Below are 25000 nucleotides of genomic sequence, written 5' to 3' on the forward strand. Positions count from 1 at the left end.
ATGACGTGCCGAAGCAGAGACAAAGCCGCCCACCACCCATCAATCGCTCGCGCCCAAACAAACGACTTCTACAGCCACTTACTACCTCCCATCCGCCACAGTTTTGCTACTACCACTTCAGATTCGGGGCAACTGCGAAGAAATGTGCCGAAGATTGTCAGTGGCCAAAAAACGTGTAAGTAGGCCATCGCTCGTGGCGGTGGCCTCCCGTGTTTCTAATCTTTTCTTTTTACAGGTTGCAGGAACGGGCATGCGATTTTTGGTAGACACGGGTGCTTGTCGTTCTCTTTTGCCAAGGAAACTCTTCAAGACACGACGTAGTCTGTCTACATCTGCCGACGTCCGCTTGGTAGCTGCCAACAGATCTGCGATACCCACCTACGGTTACGAGAACCTCCCATTATCGTTCGGAAACGGTAAATTCAATTGGAAGTTTCTCGTTGCTGACGTCACCATGCCAATCCTCGGTGCGGATTTCCTCTCTCATTTCCACCTTCTGGTCGATGTCGCCCACCGACGATTGGTCAACGCAGACTCGTACTTGTCGACACCTCTTCAACCCGCCCCCTCTAACCTCGCTCTCCACATTAGCACACCCACGGATGCCTACGCTCACCTCCTCACTTCGTACCCAGAAGTTTTCCGTCCAGAACTTCGCCAAACGCCCACGGTTCCTGCCAAGCACGGTATTTATCACCATATCAAGACGACGGGACCCCCAGTCTTCGCAAAATTCAGACGTCTATCATCGGAACAATTGGCAGCCGCCAAACAGACGTTCGCCGAAATGGAGGAAATGGGCCTTTGCCAAAAGGCCTCCAGCCCATGGTCGTCACCCTTACACATCGTTCTGAAGAAAGACGGCTCCTTCCGTCCGTGCGGGGATTACAGGCGCCTGAACATGCAAACAGAACCGGATCACTACCCCCTCCCAAACATTGCCGCCACTCTTGCTCCCCTCTACGCCTCCCTCAAGGGCAAGCCGAAGTTCCTGAAGTGGGGTCCCCTTCAAGAAGCAGCCTTCTGCAATGCAACGAAGGCCCTATCAACTGCTGCGGCTCTCACTTTTCCTATCCCACACGCCCCTCTCCTTCTCTCCACCGATGCCAGCGACGTCGCTATTGGTGCACTACTCGAGCATGTGGTCAAAGGCTCGCCCCGCACGTTGGCCTTCTTCAGCAGAAAACTGTCCAAGGCAGAATCGGGTTATTCTACCTTCGATCGAGAATTGCTGGCGCTGCAAGTGGCTGTCAATCACTTTTGCCATTTCTTAGAAGGTACGCCCTTCGTCATTCGCACAGACCACATGCCTCTGGTGCACGCCTTCACTCGACAGTCTGACGCCTGGTCCGCCCGTCAACGCCGACATCTCTCCGCCATGGCTGAATAAAATTGCACCCTCCAATACGTCCCTGGGAAAATGAATCCTGTTGCCGATGCCCTGTCAAGAAACACGTTGGCTGCCGTTCAACTTGGATTGGATTACAACGCCCTGTCTGAAGCCCAACGACAGGATCCAGAGTATCAAGCTTGTAGGACATCCTGCACGTCCCTCCGTTGGAAAGACTTTCCCCTCAAAGACTCCAACACCACCCTCCTCTGTGACGTCAGTCCTGGTAGACCGCGACCTTGGATTCCTGCTCCCATGCTCCGACAGGTGTTTGATTTCATTCACGGCCTTTCACATCCCTCGTGCCGTTCCACTGCACAGCTGCTGAAACCAAAGTTCATTTGGCACGGCATTTCTAAGGATGCTAAGGATTGGGTCCGCGCCTGTACTTCTTGCCAAACTTCCAAAGTACATCGACACACGGATTCAGGAGTGGGCACCTTTCCTCAACCTCAGCGTCGTTTCGCACACATTCACGTCGACGTTGTCGGCCCCCTACCCACATCACAAGGACATCGTTACCTGTTTACCGTCATCGACCGCTCCACTCGTTAGCCTGAAGCCATTCCCATGGAAACTGCAACGTCCACCTCATGTACATCTGCCTTACTCTCTGGATGGATTTTAAGATTTGGTATCCCTGAGCATATTACTTCTGACAGGGGAACCACTTTCACCTCTCAATTGTGGATGTCATTAGCGAATCTCCTGGGTATCACCCTACATCAGACAACGGCCTACAACCCCGCTGCCAATGGAATGGTTGAACGTTTTCATCGCACCCTCAAAGCAGCTTTGATGTCCCGCTGCAAGGATTGCAACTGGTTTACTCACCTTCCCTGGGCCCTCCTGGGACTAAGGACCACTCCTAAAGACGCCCTCGACGTCTCAGCAGCTGAAATGGTGTATGGCGACCCGTTGGTCGTCCCTGCCGAATTTTTTCTTTCTACAACCTCCTCCGACGATCTCTAGCGCATACGTCACGTCGTGGGGAAATTTACTCCGTGCCGCCAGACTTACAAGCCCCTAGCGAAGCATCACATAGCAACGGACTTGCACTCTGCAATGCACGTCTTCCTGCGCAACGACACCAGCAAGCCACTACTAACGCCCCCTTACACGGGCCCTTTCCTTGTGATCCGATGCAGTCCGAAAGCATTCATCCTAAACATTCGGGGCAAAGAAGACTGAGTCTCCATTGATCGTCTAAAACCTGCTTATCTTCTGCCAGATGACCCGCCTACAGTTTGCCTCTCTAGATCTTGTGAACTTGTTATGTCCTGTTGCCTTGAGGTTTTGTATATAAGGAGAGTGTTCTACAATAATATAACTCAGTCGATTGCTTCTTGCCTTTGAGTTCACAACCCTCTCTCGGCTCCGTCACAGAACACTCATGAATATTGAGTTTATTCACCTTGATATACAAGACATCTACATACACGAATTAGAACATTACTCACTCCCCCCCACCCCCCAAGCTACTCACTCCGGGAGGAGGTGTGCACTCGCCCTCACTAGTCAATGGTATATAGAGGACACTCCAATCCGGAATAGGCATGGCTTGTACTAAAAGAAAATGCAACACATATATATATATATATATATATATATATATATATATATATATATATATATATATATATATATATATTATAATAACCCTCCTATCATTATTTAGCATTTCTAATTACACCTATTATTGTGTATAACTTTAGCGCCATCTATTGATTGCTGATCGTAGCGGACAGCATGAATGAAATTACCTTTTGTTATTTTTACGTATGTAATCCTTGGAAATGTTTACTTCCAAGCTCTTTCAAGTTAATACTTTTGAGTTCGTTATCCGGTGGCTAATTCTTCACTTGTTTATAGTGTTTATTAAGTGGTTATTTGTTATTATTTTGTTATATATTTATACGTGATTCAAAATAAGTAAAGTCTTTGTTTAATTTTAACTTTAATTTGATCATTCTCCTAATATATCTACTATACCTACATGAAGTGTTGCCCTCATTACTGAGAATTTATGAATGAATAGTCAAGTGGAAAGCTGAAGTTGTGACAAATTGGGGGCCTGTGTCCGGGATGTACTTACGTATGTGTTACGCTTACGCTCGATCTTGACGGATTGTGAAATTCATTTTGTTGTTTCTCTAAAATGATGGACAACATGAGTGTAGTGTATTAGATATATTTTGCTAGTTTATAACTGACCACCACCGGATAGTGTTCTCCAGCGCGCTCACACTTTCACCTAGAGAATGTCGTGTTGTTACACGTCATCTTAAGCATACATCGAGATTTTGGAGGACGTGCAGGCAGGGTAATGGCATCCTAGAATTCGTCATTCTTTTAACCCTCGACTCTGTTGACTACCATCGCTTAGCGATATCTTCATAGTCGCCCCAACTTCTCGAGGTGCTTCGAGGCATTCAAAACTTCATCATAAGGAATTGAAAGATTCCTTCCTTAGGAACTTCTGCTCCTCTTACTCAGGGTACGACCTTCGCTCTTTCAAGGATTTCGGCTGGATATTGTTACGACCACGTGGTCAAGAACTTCGTTCCACCTCGATGGATATTTAAAGGTTTATTCCTTGTTCAGGTAACCGTTGGTACTTCCAATTATTTACTTCATTAAAAATATTTTATTCAAGATTATTAGTGGTTTTGCATTATTGGTGAACCAAGTTTTCTGATTGGCATGGATTATTAAAGCCTTGTTCATTTAAGTGAATTTCTGTACATTGTAGGACTTAAGGATTAAGGAAATTCCTCTGGTTTGTGAGTGCCTTCGCACCATAAATCCATGAATGCCCTGATGTTTTTAAGTCTTAAAGCTTGTGTATAGTAGTAATATAATTTACAGTGATATTTTCCATTTTATCAGTATTGAGAGATGCCTTTTGATCTTGAGAAATTTTTAGGTGCACCCAGGGAGCACCTAAATACACTACAGGAAGCTAAAAAGGACCAGCTTCGCCAAATAGCTGTAAGGGCAAGAATATCTGTAGGTCATGCTGTGGTGAAAGCTGAACTATTGGGAAAGATATTAGATTTCCTGATAAATAGTGGTAACATAACTGAAGAAGAGGCTATTCCCTTAAGGCCTTTAACACTTGAACGAGGTGCTGCTCGTAATGTTACTATAACTGAAGACCCAGAGATAGTGAAATTGAAACTCCAACTTGAACTGCAGCAGGTAACAGTAGAGGCTGAACAAAAAAGGCTAGAAGCTGAACAAAAAAGGCTTGAAGCTGCAAATGCCGCAGTAGAAACTGAGCAAAGAAGACTTGAAATAGAACGTAAAGAAAGAGTTCTGTTGGAAAAGGAACTATCAGCCATAAGAATAGAAGAAAGGTTGGCAGAAAAACAGCTACCCGATGCTTTTGACCTTAGTAAAGCACGCAAACTCCTGCCTGTCTTCGATGAAAAAGATCCTGATGTTTTTTTCATTACTTTTGAAAACACTGCAACGTCTCTCAACTGGCCAAGAGACCAATATGTTCTCTTAATCAGAAACTCCTTCAAAGGAAGAGCTGCATATGTGGCAGCACAACTTGTCCAAGAAAGGGATTATGAAGTCTTTAAAACTGCCATATTAGATGCTTATAGTGTTACAGCAGAAGGGTATAGACAAATCTTCAGACAAACTTTGAAGAACCAAGCTCAAACCTATCTAGAGTTTTTCACATTGAAGTTGAAGCAGTTTAATAAATGGATAGACAAGGAACAAATAACTACTTTAGAACAATTAAAGAATTTAATAGTTTTAGAAGAATTCCTGAGGCGTATTCCAGCTAATGTGGCAATGTTTATTAGAGAAAAACAAGAAAAAGATGGCAAAAGGGCTGCCCTATTAGCTGATGATTACCATCTCATTCATAAACTTAAACCACATTCGTCCTCACCTTCATCTTCCCCCCAGGTTTGTACTTTTTGTAAGAAAGAAGGTCACCATATTAAAGACTGTCCTAGTCCCAAATGCAAAGCATCTCATGGTAAGGCTTCTCCTAATGCTTTTTCACAAGGACCCAAATCAGGGAATACTGCAAATAAAACGACTCTTCACTGTGCTCAACCTCTATCAGACTTTACAGCATTTACATATCCTGGTAAAGTAAATGATATTCCCGTGCAAATTTTGAGAGATACAGGGTCATCTCAAACTATCATTAGCTCAAAGTTAAAAGATTTAGCTAAACCAACAGATCAGTATGTAACCGTGTCAGATTTGACTTGTCAAAAGGTTTTACCTATTGTACAGATTTCTCTTGATTGTCCTTATTTTAAAGGTTCAACTAATGTCGCCTTGTTGGATTCTGACCTGCCTTGCAAGAACATAGACATGATACTTGGTAATGACTTGGCTCAAACTAACGGTACTCCTAGTCTTATCATTACGCAGCCTGAAGTAGTGATCGAAAAAGCTTGCATAGAGTTTTCTCCGGTGGTAGAGCTTCCCTGCCAAGTAGTCACCAGGTCTACAACCTCAACTTCTAGCGACATTGAACACACAGGTAAGGTGGATCAAAGTACCTTAGGTGAAAAAGTCCTTGCTGATCTTGTTGATATTCCCTCAGATGAATTTGTAGAGTATCAAAGGTCTGATGATAGTTTGAAAGAATACTTTGATAAAGTAAAAGATGACGTTGATGAAAGTAAGTTACCATATTTTTATCTTGATAATAACATCCTTATGAGACGTTATAGACCTTTGAAGATTGCAGGACAAAATTCCTGGCATGATAGTTACCAGCTTGTAGTTCCTTCTAATCTTCGTGCAGCCTTATTGGATCTTGCTCATTCAGCAGAGTCTCATCTAGGCATTTCCAAAACCTATAAGCGTTTGCTGGACGATTACTACTGGCCTGGTATGAAAGCTGATGTAAAGCACCACATAGAATCTTGCCATCCCTGCCAGGTAACTGGTAAACCAAATCAGAAAATACCTCCAGCACCATTAGTTCCTATTACAGTACCTAATTCTCCTTTTAAAAAGGTAATTGTAGATTGTGTTGGTCCACTTCCCAAAACTAAGAAACAAAATGAGTACATTTTAACCTTGTTGTGTCCAACTATTAGATTTCCTTTATCCGTACCTATAAAAAACATATCTGCTAGAACAATTATTGTTAATCTTCTTAAAATATTCACCATTTTTGGTTTTCCAAAAGAGCTTCAGTGTGATCAGGGGACAAACTTCACTAGTGATTTGTTTAAGCAAACTTTAAAGCAGTTAAACATCTCTCATATTTTTGCTTCAGCTTATCACCCTCAGACTAATGGAGCCCTCGAACGAGTACACCAGACCATTAAAAACCTCCTGCGCAAGTACATTTGTGAAACTGGACGAGACTGGGATGAAGACCTGGATCTGCTTATGTATGTACTTAGGAGTACGCCTAATGAATCGACTGGAATTTCTCCCTTCGAGATGATGTTCGGCCGCAGACCTAGGACAAACCTTAGTATGGTAAAAGAAAACATCCTAAGAGGTACTTACAAAGACCAGCAAGTAAGTATTCCGCAATACCTTCAAAGTCTTAAGGTTAAATTTGACCATGTTTATGAATTTGCCAATCTGAATTTAACTAACAGTCAGATTCGAATGAAAAACCATTACGATAAAAAGGCCAAAATTAGAACTTTCAAAGTAGGAGATAATGTACTTGTATATCGACCAGTTCCAGGAGCTCCATTGAGAGAAAAATTTATGGGTCCGTATAAAATCACTAAAAGGGTCTCTAAAACAACTTATGCAATTGAAACTCCAGATAAAAGGAAGCCTAGCCAGTTAGTGCACATTAATCTTATAAAACCATACCAATCTGCAAAGATTTCTCCACAGGTAGTTCACCTGATAAGTAGCGAGACTGATCACTCCACTCACAACTCGAGGATAACTACTCCCATCGAGACTTCTCCTACCCCGAAAAACATAGTACCCGAGGCAGTTGATAATGATAAACTTTTAGCTCCTCTTGAGCCAGACGAAGAAGAAACTTTGGCTCATAATCATATTTTGTCATGGAAAGATGCTAGTAATTCACAGATTCTTTCTTTGCTTTCACAGTATCTTGGTCATCTTCCTAAGGTGGAAAGGGAAGAATTAGAGGCTGTTCTGAAGTCTTATCCTGCAATATGTTCAGACACTCATTGTTGCTGTACCTTGGTGCAACATGATATTGTGCTAGAACCAAACGCCAATCCCGTTCGTCAACCTTTTTATCGGGTGTCCCATCGTTTATTACCAGCCTTGAAGGCTGAGGTTGAGTATTTACTAAAACTAGATTTGGCTGCACCAAGTAAGTCTCCCTGGGCATCGCCTTGTATTTTAGTAAAAAAGCCTAACAATTCCTATCGTATGTGTACGGATTATAGAAGGGTTAATTCTGTAACGGTCAAGGATGCTTATCCATTACCTAGAATTGCGGATATTATTGACTCTGTGAGTAATTCTAAATACCTTACCCAGATTGATCTCTTAAAGGGTTATTATCAAATTAAATTAACAGATAGGACAAGAGAGATATCAGCCTTTATAACACCTTTTGGTCTCTTTGAATACAGAGTTTTGCCATTTGGGAGGACTAATGCTCCAGCTACATTCCAAAGGATGGTCCATGAAGTTACACGTGGTTTGGAGGGTGTGTATGTCTATTTGGATGACATCGTAATTGCTAGTATCTCCTGGGACGAACATCTCAAGATCTTAAAAGAACTTTTCAAAAGACTCCTGGAAGCTAATCTAGTTATTAATTTAGCCAAGAGTTCATTTGGTAAGGCAAAAGTTACATACCTAGGACATGTCATTGGCAGTGGCTCCATATTACCCAAGGATACTAATGTAAAAGCTATAACTTCATTTCCCACTCCTAGTGATAAAAAAGAACTCAAAACTTTCTTAGGTATGGTGTCATATTATTCAAAGTTTTGTCCTAATTTTGCCATCATAACTTCTCCTCTACATGTCTTGACATCCAGCAAAGTAAGGTTTCACTGGACACAGGATCACGATAAGGCCTTCCGGCAGCTAAAGTTATTCATGACTTCATCTCCTTTGTTGCAAGCTCCTAATCTTACTAAACCTTTTTTTATACAGGTCGATGCTTGCAATACTGGATTTGGTGGTGTCCTACTGCAAGAAATCAATGGGACCAGTACTTTTCCTCCTTTGTTGGAACACCTGCTGCCAGTATCTTATTACTCGGGAGCATTCAAAGGCGCTCAACTAGGATGGCCTACCATCGAGAAAGAATTATATAGTCTTGTTGCAACTGTCCTTCATTTTCGTCCATATCTGGAAGGTGCTGCACGTGTCTTCATTTACACCGACCACAAACCCCTTACCTTCCTCGAAAGGGCAAAGCTTAACAACAAGAAACTTCTTCGATGGTCATACATCTTGTCGTCTTACAACATTGAGATCCACAGCATTCGAGGATCAAACAACACCATCGCCGACGCATTATCACGTCTTGGACAGAAAACCACAATTCACTAAATTTGTCAATAAGATTGTCATAATTTCATTCCTAACAGGGGGGAACTATAATAACCCTCCTATCATTATTTAGCATTTCTAATTACACCTATTATTGTGTATAACTTTAGCGCCATCTATTGATTGCTGATCGTAGCGGACAGCATGAATGAAATTACCTTTTGTTATTTTTACGTATGTAATCCTTGGAAATGTTTACTTCCAAGCTCTTTCAAGTTAATACTTTTGAGTTCGTTATCCGGTGGCTAATTCTTCACTTGTTTATAGTGTTTATTAAGTGGTTATTTGTTATTATTTTGTTATATATTTATACGTGATTTAAAATAAGTAAAGTCTTTGTTTAATTTTAACTTTAATTTGATCATTCTCCTAATATATCTACTATACCTACATGAAGTGTTGCCCTCATTACTGAGAATTTATGAATGAATAGTCAAGTGGAAAGCTGAAGTTTTGACAATATATATATATGTAGAAATCACCCCCCCCCCCAAAAAAAAAAAAACATCTTCCACAAAAGAAAATAAAAAAATAAATATTGCATGTAAAAATGTACACGAAACAATATAAATAATTCAACTCATTTTTTCTTAAGACCTCGGCAACAAAAAACATAGAATATCTTTTGTGAAAAAAAAATCATAATATCTGGTCTATATAACCTCATCAATAACATTCCTCTGGTTGTGGGCAATTCGGGCTTCTTGGGCGGGACAAGGGATGGAATAGATATTCCTTCATCCATCGATTTTACTTGTCTGGGTTTACGGTACAATTATGCAACACATATCACTACCACCGTTTCACCCTTTATTTAAATCAATACAACACTTGCACTTGGCAACTGGTGGTCACTAGCCATTTTCCCGAGAAAATCATTCATCTTCCCACCCTTCTCTTATAATATTAAGTATAAGGTAATCACATCTACACATTCTCTAACACTGCCTATCCTCAAGGCTGAACTTTATTCCCGCAGCCACTTGCCATTTGGGAACTGCCCCGGCCCCAGCAACCAGGAATCATATAAATACATGAATAATACAGCATCCACCTGACGTATATCACTTGACCTATTTAACCTCTGATTGTTTTTAGGTTCACTCAACAATGTTATATGCATTTCCACACTCAGCAAAATTACTACAACACTTTACATATAAATTTAGCATCAACTTACACATGGCTATCATCACGATTATTTAAAACACTTCGAAAGAAGAAATGAGGTCTGTTCAAACAACAACAGCACAAGAAAAAAATAATTCTACTCATCAACTCGGGGGATGTCACATATGCAGGGGTAAGGAGGAACACTTTTGAAAACTATCTCTTCAGGTACCACATGATGTGTGCCTGATGATGTTCAGATACTGCGCCATTAACAATGCTTCGTATCACAACTGTGTTAGACTTAACCATCTTTACTCGGTAGGGACCCAAATACGCTGGCTCTAATTTGTGTTTCCTAGGTTGTAGTCGTTTCAAATACACACGATCACCCATAAATACTTTTACCGGTTAGGTTTTGAACCGACCATCATACTTTGAACTGTGATTTTCATCAGCTCTTTTCAAAAACCTTTCAGTGGTGTTCATTACTCTCCTCAATAAATTTAATAGATATACACGGTATTGCTCAGTTGAAGAATTTGGCAATTGTTGCGAATTGATGAAAACTGTATATGGTAACACAGGATCCTGTCCATACACTAAAAAGAAAGGCGTGTCCCTGAGCAAAGCATTACATGCAATATTCAAACCTAGCTCAGCTGTAGGAAGCATGGCGTGCCAATGAAGAGGGTCATCAGCTACTAAGTAACGCAAGATTCGCACTACTTCCCTATTATGCGACTCTACTAAGCCATTTGCTGAAGGCCTATATGCGGTCACTGAAAAGTGTTCAATTTTCATCAAGTCCCTGACCGATTTCACCACCTTATTTATAAACTCAAGACCATTATCACTTATCAGAATTTTTGGGCAACCAAACCTAGTAATGAAAGAGCACAGCACCTGGGCTAATGAATTTGCAGATTTATCCAACATTGCGTAAGTATGTGTGTACCAAGTAAATGCATCCACCAATACAGATATATACTTATGTTGTGTTAACCCAGTAGGAAATGGTCCTACTACATTATATGGACTCTATATAATTTAATGGGAACAGTCGGCCACTTTCTGGCTTCCAGAAAAATGTTTTTATGTTCTTTGAAACAGTTACAGGCATGACAACCTTTTATATAATTCTCTATAGACTTTTTGATCCTAACCAAAATAAGGATTCATGTGCTCTCCTTAATGTTCTATCATTCCATAAATACCCTGCATACGGACTTGCATGTACAATGTGGATAGCTCGTTTAATTAAAGAGGGAGGAAGAACTACCCGTGCAGAAAATTCCCCTCCCCTCTTCTCGTAAGCACAATATAAGACATCATATTCAGTAAAAAAATTTCTCACGAGGCACATTCAGAAATGATGGATACCTCTCCGATTCTCCTTAAATCACTGCTCACACTCTTTCCATCTATTCCTCTTTTTTCTGTCCCTCTCGGACTTCTTTTATGTCCCAACCTCCAAAGTCAATCAAACCTGCATCATTAGGGCATTCATTCTGGACACCCCTGGTCATGTCTTCGGTCATCCACATATATTCATCTCTCTCTTTCTCTCCGAAGTCGACTCTCTCTCTCTTTCTCACTCCTGTCTACTGCATGTGTATCGCGAGAACTGGCATCCTGTTCTCTATTTTCTCTATTATGATGGGAGTCTTCACTATTTTGGTTACGTTCTTCATTCCTCTTTTGTGCCCTGGTTGTTACCCCTATTACTGCCCTTTTAGAGAAAGCATCAGCTACCTTGTTAGCCTTACCTTTTATATGGTGAAAACCCTTTATATTAAATTTTAACATTCTCTCAATCCATCTCGCTTGACGAGAGGTCAAATCACTTTTATAATACAAATCAAGTAAGGGGCAATGATCGCTTTGCAACTCAATCAACTGACCTAATAAAAAGAACTGATGCATCTCTAGAACCCAAAGAATAGCCAAAGTCTCTCGATCGAATTTACTATAATTCTTTTCTGCCCCTTTTAATGCCCGGGAAGCAAAACAAATGTCTTTTTCTCTGCCTTTATTATATCGTTGAGATACTACGCCACCAAAAGCTACGCTACTCGCATCTGTTGTCACTAGAAACAGGCGATCAAATCTAGGATAAGCGAGTATTTCATTGCTAGTTAAGGCAGTTTTCAAATGGTTAAAGGCCCTTTCTTCTTTCTCTCCCCAATTTATTACTTTTTGTTTCTTTAAAGCATCTAAGGGTCTCGCTATCTTTCCAAAACCTCTTTTGAATTTGCGGTAATACCCAGCGAGCCCAAGGAACCCAGCCACTTCCTTAGAGTTACGTGACATGGGGAAATCTGCAATAGCCGCTGCTTTATTGGGGAAGGGTTGGATACCTTCTGGGGTTATTATGTGACCTAAAAATTCGACCTGTTTACAGAAAAATTTGCACTTTGTCAAATTTATTTTCATACCTTTCCGTCGCAATGCTTCTAAAACTTTAAGAATATTATTATTATGTTCTTCAGCCATTTTCCCAGTAATTATGATATCAACTAAATAAACAAGAACATTATGACCAATTAAGGTCGACAAAACTGCCATCATTACATTTAACACTGAAAGAAAGAAAATTGAACTGAAATAATTGATCATTAGCTATAAATGCCGATTTACATTTACTGTCTTCCTAAATGGGTATTTGATAGTATCCAGATTCTAAATCATCAGTTATAGAATATTTGCTATCCCCTACTTTCACACGTAATTCTTCGATTAAGGGCAAAGGGAATGCATTATCCTAAGTGATTACATTCAATTTCCTATAATCAACACACAATCTTACCGAGCCATCCTTTTTCCTAACAGCTACAATTGTAGAAGCCCAGGGGGACTCGCTATCCTTGATTATCCCTTGTTCCTCTAATATATTAATTTCCCTTTCTATCTCTCCCTGGAAATTAATGGGTACCTTATAAGGCCTTGACCGGCTCGGCTCCGCCTGCCCAGTTTCAATGCTAAAGGGAAATCGATCAATCCTCCCGAGTGGCTTATCTCCAACTGCAATTACATCGGAATAATTGTGGAAAATATCACTGACTAAAGGCTGATATTCTCTGGGACATAATTTTCGCGCTTGCATAATCAAATTCTTAGTGCGTTCGTCTGTGTGGGCTGGAGTTTTGGCTCCCAACAACCCATTACAAGCAATTTCACATAACTCTAATTCACACAGAGTCACTTCCTAAAACAAGACAAATTAACTATCGTTATATCAGCTTTGTACTCTTTAATTTCTGTTAAGACCTCTAATATCATATGGGCCCAATTGTCATGGGGTTTAACACTTACCTTGGTTCCTTCCGCAAGAGGGCGACACGGGGTGGACAACACTTCACCTCTCTCAGGTATAGCTGATACTTTACTTAATTGTCTCTCCGAGCTGACACACTCACTTACTGCCTTATGACTTTCTATCGGTAAAATGTACTTCCTACTCTTATTGTTATTGTATCTTTTTCCCAAAAAGTGCAAATTTGATTATTAGATATTAAGTCTATTCCAAGTATAGCCTAAATTCCTGTAATTCCCATGGTGGGCAAGACAAAAAAATCATGTTTCAACTTCACAAACCCCACCTTGAACTGGATGATTGATATATGGTTTATGTGCAATTTATTTCCTCCTGGCATGTCAAGAACAATGGATGCGGTGGCTGTAGTGGATTTGAGGAGATTTTTTTTTTTGAATCAACGAAATACAGTCTCCCGTGTCAATCAGCGCTCGGATGCATTTATCTTGCAGGTCGATCCTAACTCCTAACATTCCCAGCCGGCCATTGCGAGATATGGGGCACGGGCCGATGATCTCCACTGACGCACCACTGCCCCCTGGTCCTCTCTCTAGTGCTGCAGGGTTTAGGTTGGGGGTACCGATGGAGGTCCCAGTGCCTCCTCAATCACGTCTTTCGTCACTGCTTTTGATGTCATGCGGGGGGCATCAAACTCACTCGTCTCCCGCTTCCTGTACGTGCCGCCCAGCTCACCCGACCTGGGCGTTTTTTGCTGGGCTCTCTCGATGTAAATGACCGTAGGCCTGACAAGTGTAACAGCTGGGGGATCCTTGGGTAGGGCATTCCATTCGTCGTTGCCCCTCTCCCCCACAGTGCCAAAAAATAACCATATAAAGACGGGTTTACTAATCTGCGAACATGTTTACGGGCAATTGCCTTTTTATATCCTTCTGGAAGATTGGCACTCCGGGTAGCAAACGAATCGCAATCCCGAAAAATACGAGTTGCAAAACTAAGAACAGATTCACCTTCCCGTATTTTGGGTTTGTAATTTTCTTTTAGGTCTCCCTTTCTCGCATCAGGCAATGCATATTACTCAATTAAACTTCTTTTTATCTCAGCATAACTTCTTAAACTTTCTTGTGGCCAACACATTACATCCATTGCCGGAGCATCTTTCAGCAATCTAATTATTTGAAAAGCTTTTTCTTTTTCCGACCACCCATATATGACTACTTCAAAGTCTCTCAAAAACACTTCAATAGATTGAAAACCTTCTTTAGGCCTTGGATCGTCGAAAGGCCTAACATTTGCCTGAAGTTCTGGCAACTTTCAAACTACAATTGGCGTATCTTCACTCGGCTGTGCATGTGTACTTTCACTTGTGTGAGTTTGAACTTCGTTTATGTACGTCGATACACTGTGGTTGCACTCCGATCCTGTTCTCGTTCCACCACCAATCTGTTAATTAACTCTTTCAACTGTTCTAACTTATTTTCCAATTCCTGCGTTCTAATTTCCTATCTATATATTCTTAATCGGGAATGCTTTTTCCCATTGCTTCATTCTCATCTTCAGCAGCATCCGTGTTTGCTATGTTAGTTCTTGTGTATCTCGACATCTTAAACGTTTATTTCACCGGCTCAAAGAACTACTTCACTCACAGCATACAAAGCGGATGTATTTTTTTACACCTGACACCAATATGACACGTGCGGACGGATAATGAGACGATTGCATATGGGTTTTCTTCATTTATTATAAAAGATTTGTTCGTAAGTATATATTGCACAAATACCCTCTCAGATAAGGGACTTATGAACTCGAGTGCTCACCAGCAACTAACAACTGCCTTCGTTGTCAAAATGCAGCTATTGCAAAACATGCAGACACATAGGTTTTTGTGGAACACTCATGAATATTGAGTTCATTTATCTTGATATACAAGACATCTACATACATGAATTAGGATATATATATATATATATATATATATATATATATATATATATATATATATATATATATATATATATATATATATATATGATAAATTTTTGCACATTTAAACGTGTTTCTTTCATATTTCAAATAAGCCATATATGTTATTACATTAAAGTCTGGATTCTCTTAACGACCTGGGGATCAGAGCCCCAGGCGGAACCACCCAAAGACTATGATATCGAACCAGCGGGGATTTGAACCCTCGTCCAGGATATCTGTATGCCAGTGACCATACCACTCGGCCACGAAGAAAGATAAAAGTCAATGACAATTCTTCTATACAAACTCCTGTCAAATTCAGGTTTTCTGTACTTAGAATTGAAATCAACCCAACTTCACCATCGTAGCTAATTGGTAGGTTTGGGACTTGGCATTCGATTAATGATAAATTTTTGCAAATTTAAACGTGTTTCTTTCATATTTCAAATAAGCCATATATATTAATACATTAAAGTCTGGATTCTTTTAACGACCTGGGGATCAGAGCCTCAGGTGGAACCGCCCAAAGACTATGATATCGGACCAGCGGGGATTTGAACCCTCGTCCAGGATATCTGTATGCCAGTGACCATACCACTCGCCCACGAAGAAAGATTAAAGTCAATGACAATTCTTCTATACATATACCTGTCAAATTCAGGTTTTCTGTACTTAGAATTGAAATCAACCCATCTTCACCATCGTAGCTAATTGGTAGGTTTGGGACTTGGCATTCGATTAATGATAAATTTTTGCACATTTAAACGTGTTTCTTTCATATTTCAAATAAGCCATATATATTAATACATTAAAGTCTGGATTCTCTTAACGACCTTGGGATCAGAGCCCCAGGCGGAACCACCCAAAGACTATGATATCGGACCAGCGGGAATTTGAACCCTCGTCCAGGATATCTGTATGCCAGTGACCATACCACTCGGCCACGAAGAAAGATAAAAGTCAATGACAATTCGTCTATACAAACTCCTGTCAAATTCAGGTTTTCTGTACTTAGAATTGAAATCAACCCAACTTCACCATCGTAGCTAATTGGTAGGTTTGGGACTTGGCATTCGATTAATGATAAATTTTTGCACATTTAAACGTGTTTATTTCATATTTCAAATAAGCCATATATATCAATACATTATAGTATGGATTCTCTTAACGACCTGGGGATCAGAGCCCCAGGCGGAACCGCCCAAAGACTATGATATCGGACCAGCGGGGATTTGAACCCTCGTCCAGGATATCTGTATGCCAGTGACCATACCACTCGGTCACGAAGAAAGATAAAAGTCAATGACAATTCTTCTATACATATACCTGTCAAATTCAGGTTTTCTGTACTTAGAATTAAAATGAACCCATCTTCACCATCGTAGCTAATTGGTAGGTTTGGGACTTGGCATTCGATTAATGATAATTTTTTGCACATTTAAACGTGTTTCTTTCATATTTCAAATAAGCCATATATATTAATACATTAAAGTCTGGATTCTCTTAACGACCTGGGGATCAGAGCCCCAGGCGGAACCGCCCAAAGACTATGATATTGGACCAGCGGGGATTTGAACCCTTGTCCAGGATATCTGTATGCCAGTAACAATACCACTCGGCCACGAAGAAAGATAAAAATCAATGACAATTCTTCTATACATATATCTGTCAAATTCAGGTTTTCTGTACTTAGAATTGAAATGAACCCATCTTTACCATCGTAGCTAATTGGTAGGTTTGGGACATAGCATTCAATTAATGGTTTGGTCAGATGCTATTGTCTCTGAGTTATTTCACCTCAAGAGACTGATTCCTAGGACGTTAAGAGAATCCACACATTAATGTATTAAAATATATGGGTTATTTGAAATATAAACACACACACACACACACACACACACGCACATATATATATATATATATATATATATATATATATATATATATATATATATATATATATATATATATATATATATATATATATATATATATATATATATATATATATAAATATATATATATTTATATATATATTTTCCAGGCATCACTCAGCGGCATTGCCGAACTTATAACTACTCGATCTCTCCCTGTCCATCGGGTAAGGGGAGGGGGAGTAGTCATACCCTGGTGAGACGTCTGGGTGCGTGTAGGTGTGTGCATATCCATCTAAATATCTATCCGTCAAGACTGACGGGTAGTGTACACTAGTGTTTAAAATGAATAGCATTCTAAACTTAGTATGTATAGAAAAGCAAGTAGTATATATATATATATATATATATATATATATATATATATATATATATATATGTGTGTATATATACACATATGCATATATTTACATATACAATCATACATACATATATATATATATATATATATATATATATATATATATATATATATATATATATATATATATATATATCAATATATATCTATATAAATATATGTATATATATATATATATATATATATATATATATATATATATATATATATATATATATATTTATGTATATAAATATATATATATATATATATATATATATATATATATATATATATTTATATATATATATATATATATATATATATATATATTTATGTATATAAAAGTATATATATATATATATATATATATATATATATATATATATATATTTATATATATATATATATGAATTATATATATATATATATATATATATATATATATATATATATATATATATATATATGTATATATATGTATATATATATATATATGTATATATATATATATATATATATATATATATATATATATATATATATATATATATATATTTATGTATATATATATATATATATATAAATATATATTTATGTATATATATATATATATATATATATATATATATATATATATGTATATATATATATATATATATATATATATATATATATATATATATATATATATATATATATATATATGAATTATATATATATATATATATATATATATATTTATATATATATATATATATATATTTATATATATATATATATTTATATATATATATATATATATATATATATATACATATATATATATATATATATATATATATATATATATATATATATTTATGTATATAAATATATATATATATATATATATATATATATATATATATATATATATATATATATACATATATATATATATAAATATATATATATATATATATATATATATATATATATATATATATATATATATATATATATATTAAATTATATATATATATATATATATATATATATATATATATATATATATATATTTATATATATATATATATATATATATATATATATATATATATATTTATATATATATATATATATATATATATATATATATATATATATATATATATATATATATATATATATATATATATATATTATCTTTAATATCAATATAAAAGTTTCTCAATTTTATTGTGGAGTTTTTCCTTTATGGTAATGATGACGATAATAACTGGTACCAAACAGCTGTAATACTACGAACTGACAAATGAGTATTAGTTATATTTACGGACACAAAATAAAAGGCTTGAAGAGTAATTATTCTGGTTTGGCCATGTTTACCGCACTAAAAACCGTATTTCTTTCAGGAACTCAGCCAGCAGGCATTTCTCGTCTCCAGGTTTCTAATTAGGATTCATGTAACGCAATTTTTCTTCAAACTCCGGTAAAACAAGTAACTGCTATTTGATACTAAGTATATAGTTGGTTTCAGATTTGATTATAAGTTATTGTAAAGTTATATATAGAGGGAGAACAAAAATTATTTTGGTAAGTAGGATCCAGAGAACGATAGCAATTTCATTTTTCTTGTAGAGAACTAAAGGGAAAATAAAGATTAATTACTCCTGTAAACTACAGATAAAAAAAGAGAAATAGTTTAGCAATAAGTGTATATTTTTATAAGTAATATCTCCATAGGGATTTATATTTCACATAGCACATAAGTGTTTACTTTATTCATATATCTATATATATATATATATATATATATATATATATATATATATATATATATATAGACACACACACAAATATATGTTAGTGTGAGAATGTTTTACGCATACATCGTGGTACCATCTCATGTCTCTTCAATGTGATATAAAATTATTAGACTTCTAGATTACTTCTTAGAATAAGTCAAAGTTTGAGTTAACTTTAAACAGTTTATTGTTAGCTCCATTATTGGAGTATGGATGGTTTGGTCCGATGACCATTCCGTATGAAAAGATGAATAGAACTGCTTTACAATAAGCTTGAGTCGATAACGTAACATTAGTTATCGCAGCGTTTATCACAAATACAAAGAGAAATGATAACATAGCCTTATGGCCGGAAGTCAGGTGATTCCTGTAGGGATCAATAGGTCAACTGTTTCTCATGGGAGGCTTGTGACATGTTTACAACATAAATAAATGTTTACCTATACAATTCTTTAGCTTAGTCTATTTTCACATCCTGTTATGGCTGTCGTCACACTCCAACTCTCCAATGATACCTTGGGTCATGCGTTTGTAAATGTATATATTACATTTATATATATATATATATATATATATATATATATATATATATATATATATATATATATATATATATATATATATATATATATAATAGCATTTTAATTATTTGAGTATCTGTATTTATGGAAGCAAATAGATATTGCTGTCGATTGTTAATATGTTGTATTAAGATTCAGATCAATTAACTTTATTTTTGTTTTTTCTTTGTTATAGAAATTTGACATAGGCAATTCAGATAGATATTGGAGCAATGAAAACCTAAATATGGTGCACACTTACTTGTGGATAAGAGATATGTACATTAAACAAAAACTTGAAAAATAAAATGAATACAGCAGAATCATGGTTTTACATAGTAATGTTAAATACTCCATGGACTAAGAGAAAACAAATGAGGTGGTTGTGGTAAATGCAAAACTGAAACAACTTCTTCCGGTGGTGCTCACTATCACCCTGTATTGATTTAGTCTAGAACCATGCTATAACTTGCAAGCTATAAAAAATAGGACTAGATTCTCTTCCAGCATCTGATGATGTGTTCATGAACTAAGTTTAGGTTACTTTAGGTTAGAAATATTAAGACTAAACGATACCTATGAACTATAAGGGTTTCTAAGAAAAACTAAGTATAATTTAAGAACTCATGAAATAACCCCTCTGTTACTAACTCAACGTAACTGGCTCCTGTAAACCTAAGAAAACAACCATCTGATGAATACCGTATCTCGATTTCGTGAAAATACTATGCAAAACATGGGCGGAATTAAGTGTTCTCTGTAAATTTAAATTAAGAATTTAATTAAAGTACAATAACTGAATATATTCCCCTTTGATGATCTATTAATAGTAATAAAGAGAAAAAAGAAAAAAAAATCAAAATGCGAGCTCCAATCAATTGAAAATAAACATCAATGAACATGTAGAAGCTTGAAAACACATTATCTATAAAAATGACACAGTCGGGGTAATAATGGCTTAAATGAATATAATAGAGATTACAAATGTGATTCCTATAGCTAGTAGGTCTTGAAGTTGGAACTTGACTCTTTGTTTTTATTTTTAGTAAACATAGCTTTAAATAACAAAGAAAGCTTATACCTGTGGGAACACAAAGGGACGATACACTCCACTCCCGGCAAATAAGTCAAATCTAAATACTAAGATTAATCATCAAAGAACAAGAAAGTCCTTTCATAAATTCAAATAACCTCTACAAAATATCGCTATCATTCATGAAAAACAATGAATTACAATTCAAGTTTCATTAATGATGATAATAAAGTTATAAATCAAAGGCAAACTCAAGTTATAAAGGACAATTATACAATAATACTAGCTACAAATTAAACATATTTAAACAAATATAAGTTTTTACCAATTCTGACTAATTCAAGCTTTACTATTGGATTTCTCGACAAAACATAATTAAACAAATAGTGGTTTTGATATAGGAAAAATCTATTTTTGGGTCAGATAGCCATGGCATCCAGAGAAAAATTACTTATTGGCAGTTTCCTACTCGGGATATTTCTGCGAGTGATACACCAGAGAATTTTACCCTAAGATGAATCACAGAGTTCTTTTTTTCCAGAGCAAATATTCAAAGAGATATCGTTTATATGCCAGGGACGTGTTTAAAACAGGCCACAGCCATCCTTGCGCTAATAGAATTAACCTTGTTTCAAAGGATATGGGATAAGATTGGATACATGGTCAAGAGATCTGTTACTACTGCCGACTCACAGTGTGCTACAACTAACACGTTTCCTGTAAAACCATTACAGGAACAGCCATTGCATGACACAAGGCCTCACACTGAGAATTGAGAGGAGATGAAAGTAACGGGTGAGTCTTCTGGACGGCATGGTTATCTCACCTAAAAATAGATTTTTCCTCTGTCAAAATTTTTTTTGGGGGCTCAAGCCATGTCGGCCCAGTTGGAGCCTCACAGAGAATTATTGTTTTTAGTTGCGGCCCGATGTGTTTTAACCCTTTAGTCCTCATAGATAAAACCACATTTCCCTTAGTATTAGTAACTATGGTACCAAGCTATGAGCACTAGCAATATATTCGTAAAATAAGTAGGAGCTGGGGAATTGCTGTGAATACGATCTTTGTCTTCACTAGATAATCAGACAGAAGTCTATAAAAGGAGGGTTAAAAATTTGAGGTACAATACTTTTAATTTAAACAGTAAGTTAAATGAAAAGAAACACAAAAAGAACACAAATATTTTATTGCTAACAAAGATTCATAAATGTAACATTAATCAAAGGGACATATACAGTAAAATTTTGTAACAGAGTAGTAAAATAGTAACACTCATAACATAAAAGGAAAATATCACATTTGACTTCATGATTATTAAATAGTACATCAAAAAGGTGAACATTATTCCCCTTGCACAGCGTAGACTAAGAAATCCCAACTATACAGCCCATAAGAGTTCATGTTGGTTTAATCACACTACCAGCGGCAACAACAAAACGTTTGATCTCTTCCAACTGCCGCAAGTAACGTTTGAAGAACACTGTTGAGGATTTCCCTCCTGTGTATTCTTGTAAGCCTTCAAAAGACAGATTGGCAAAAAATTTAAGGATGAGGCCGCTTTCCTGGGGTCATGACCAGATAGTATGATATCAGGGTCAGTCTTTCTGAGGAAATAGGTTATTTTGAACCTTAGTTGTTTCAGAGAAAGATTAGATCTTTTCATCTCCACTTTAAAAAGTTGACAGCCTTTATAGGGCCGACTCTTTAACAGTTAGTCCTTAAGGCATTCCACAGGGCCCAAACAAGGATCCTCCTGTAGTAGAACAATCTTCTAGAGTCCCCAGCATTTCATGGAAAGTTTGTTTTTCGCCAAGAATACAGGACCTGGGTAAACATTTACCTCACCCAATTCCAAAAATTCATTGTGGTCATCCTCCCTTGAAAGGGCCACAATATCACTGACATTAGCACCAGAAGCCATGGCAAGCAAAAAGATAGTCTTTTGAGTAAGATCCCTCAGGGAGTGATGGAGGTGTTATTTATCGAAGCGGTGAAGTGCAAGACCTTATCCAACGCCAATGAAATAGCCATGGGAGGAGCATTAGGTTTCAATTAAGCACAAGCTTTCAAAATTTTATTGAACAACTCGCTATTTAGTTCAACATCAAAAGCATAAGCAATGGGTCTAGTTAATGCCGACTTACATGAGGCAATATTGAGTTGTCGAGGCCAGACCTTGATCATGCAATGAAATAAAGAAAGATAAACAGAAGTCCACAGTAATAGAAGAGGGCTGATTACTTTTCACGAATGCTACCCATTTTTTTCAAGGAGGACAATTATTGTCGATTAGTGGTATTTGACGTACTCTTTTATGAAATCAATTCACTCCTTTGCAGCTCCAAACTTTCTTTGAGTTGCTAGGGTGAGAAAGTCATGAGCTGAAGGGTTTCATTATCCAAGACGAAGCGAAGACAGTCTTCTGATAAACCTCCTCGGACAACACTAGAGACGGTAGAGGGACCTGGAGTGGTTTGACTTCCAGACCAAGTGGATAAGAATATTTCTTGGGCCACTTGGAAGCCACTAGAGCCGCTGTTCCCTTGAAAGTCTGAATCTTGTTCAGGATATTTATTAGGAGATTGAATGGTGGAAATAGGTAGATGTGAGACCACTGGTACCAATCCAGGTACACCACATCCGTTCCTGTCGCTTCCGGATCGACGTTTGGTACCACATACTGAGGAAGCTTCTTGTTGTTGCTCATCGCAAAGAGATCTATTTACACAGCTCAGAGACTTGCATTTGAATGAAACAGACTGATTTTGCGTCAAGAGACTATTCTGTTTCCAAAGGCTTGTGTCTTCACAGGGAGTCCGCTGTCACGTCGTGAACCTTTTCTATGTTAAATACTGAGAGAGGCCAATTCCTCCGCTTTGCTGAAAATGAGGATGACTAGAATCACAGAATGTATCTGAGGAGACCTAGAGCCCTGCCTGTTGACAAAGTGGACTATTGTCATGCTGTCGATGAGTAATTTGATGTGTCATGCCGTCTTCAGGTTCAGTCTCTTTTGGGTCAGAAACAATACCATAGGTTCTAGTGTGTTGATATGAAATTTCTGGAAAGTGACTGACCTCCGGCCCTGTACTTCCTTGGAAGGGGAATGTTCCCTCCAACCTTGTTCTTAGACTAGGTTTATTGGCGAGGATCAGTCTGAGCATTTGATGCCTTCCCTCTCCAGAGTCTGTTGGCAGCTTTGAGTCTTGATTTTAAGATTGGATCTGTCGTGGCCGCCAACTCTCTCCTGTTTTTGCCTAGTGAGTACTCTTGAGTGAAGTAAGTCCCTGGCAGATTGTGTGATTTCGTTTCTTTTGCCTTGCGTTAGAGTGAGGTTGTGTGACTCTAGATTCCAGTGAAGTCCTAGCCACTGGAATTCTCGAGCTTTAGATATCCTAGACTTTTCTAGGTTGACCTGAAAGCCCAGAGACTTTTGGAATTTCATGACTTCTTGAGCTGTTCTAAGACAGTACAACTTCGTCGCATCATAGACCAGACAGTCATCCAGGTATACCATCACATGGAGGCTTCTGTTCCTTTTTTGTTGGACGATGGCCTCAACTAGTTTTGTGTAAATCCTTGGATCTATATTGAGACCGAAGGCCATAAGTGTGAATACGTAGGCTTTTCTAGCCAGTCTGAAACTAACCTAGGGGGAGAAGCGCCGACCTGTCGGGATATACCAATAAGCATCTGTAATATTTATGGAGATGGTGAAGGCCCCCCTGGGGTAGTAGGATCCATAATTTTAAGATAGTCAGCATCTAGAATATATTGTTCAAAAGGAATTTGTTTAGTAGGGACAAGACCAGAATAGTTTGAAGAATGTTGAAATCGGTATTGGGCACGCAGAATAGCCACCCTTGAAAGTTCATGGATTTTGTGCACCAGATGACTCCCTTCCAGAGAATATTTTGTACATAATTCTCCAAGAATGGGGCCGTGGGTTTTTAGAAATATGGAGGATAGGGACACATCAAAGGGACAGTAGTAACCCCAAAGTCCGTCTACTAAACAACCTAAGGTGGAAAATTCACTTATCATTCTGCCTAAGCCAGCAACGACTGCCCCCTAAACGACAGTAACTGGGTCTTACGC

General features: G+C 37.5%; 1 protein-coding gene and 1 pseudogene across 1 annotated transcript; both read right to left on the reverse strand.

The window, feature by feature from the left end:
• The window catches only part of LOC137647986 (uncharacterized), a 72311-nt pseudogene extending 49488 nt beyond the window's left edge, over positions 1-22823 (reverse strand).
• A 1230-nt stretch (positions 22824-24053) lies between these two features.
• On the reverse strand, positions 24054-24509 carry LOC137647987 (uncharacterized). The gene has a single exon (XM_068380930.1). It carries the CDS (start codon positions 24507-24509, stop codon positions 24054-24056), a length of 456 nt encoding a protein of 151 aa, XP_068237031.1.
• Between the last annotated feature and the right edge of the window lie 491 nt (positions 24510-25000).

This window comes from Palaemon carinicauda, chromosome 10, assembly GCF_036898095.1.
Source record: "Palaemon carinicauda isolate YSFRI2023 chromosome 10, ASM3689809v2, whole genome shotgun sequence".
Lineage (NCBI taxonomy): Eukaryota > Metazoa > Arthropoda > Malacostraca > Decapoda > Palaemonidae > Palaemon > Palaemon carinicauda.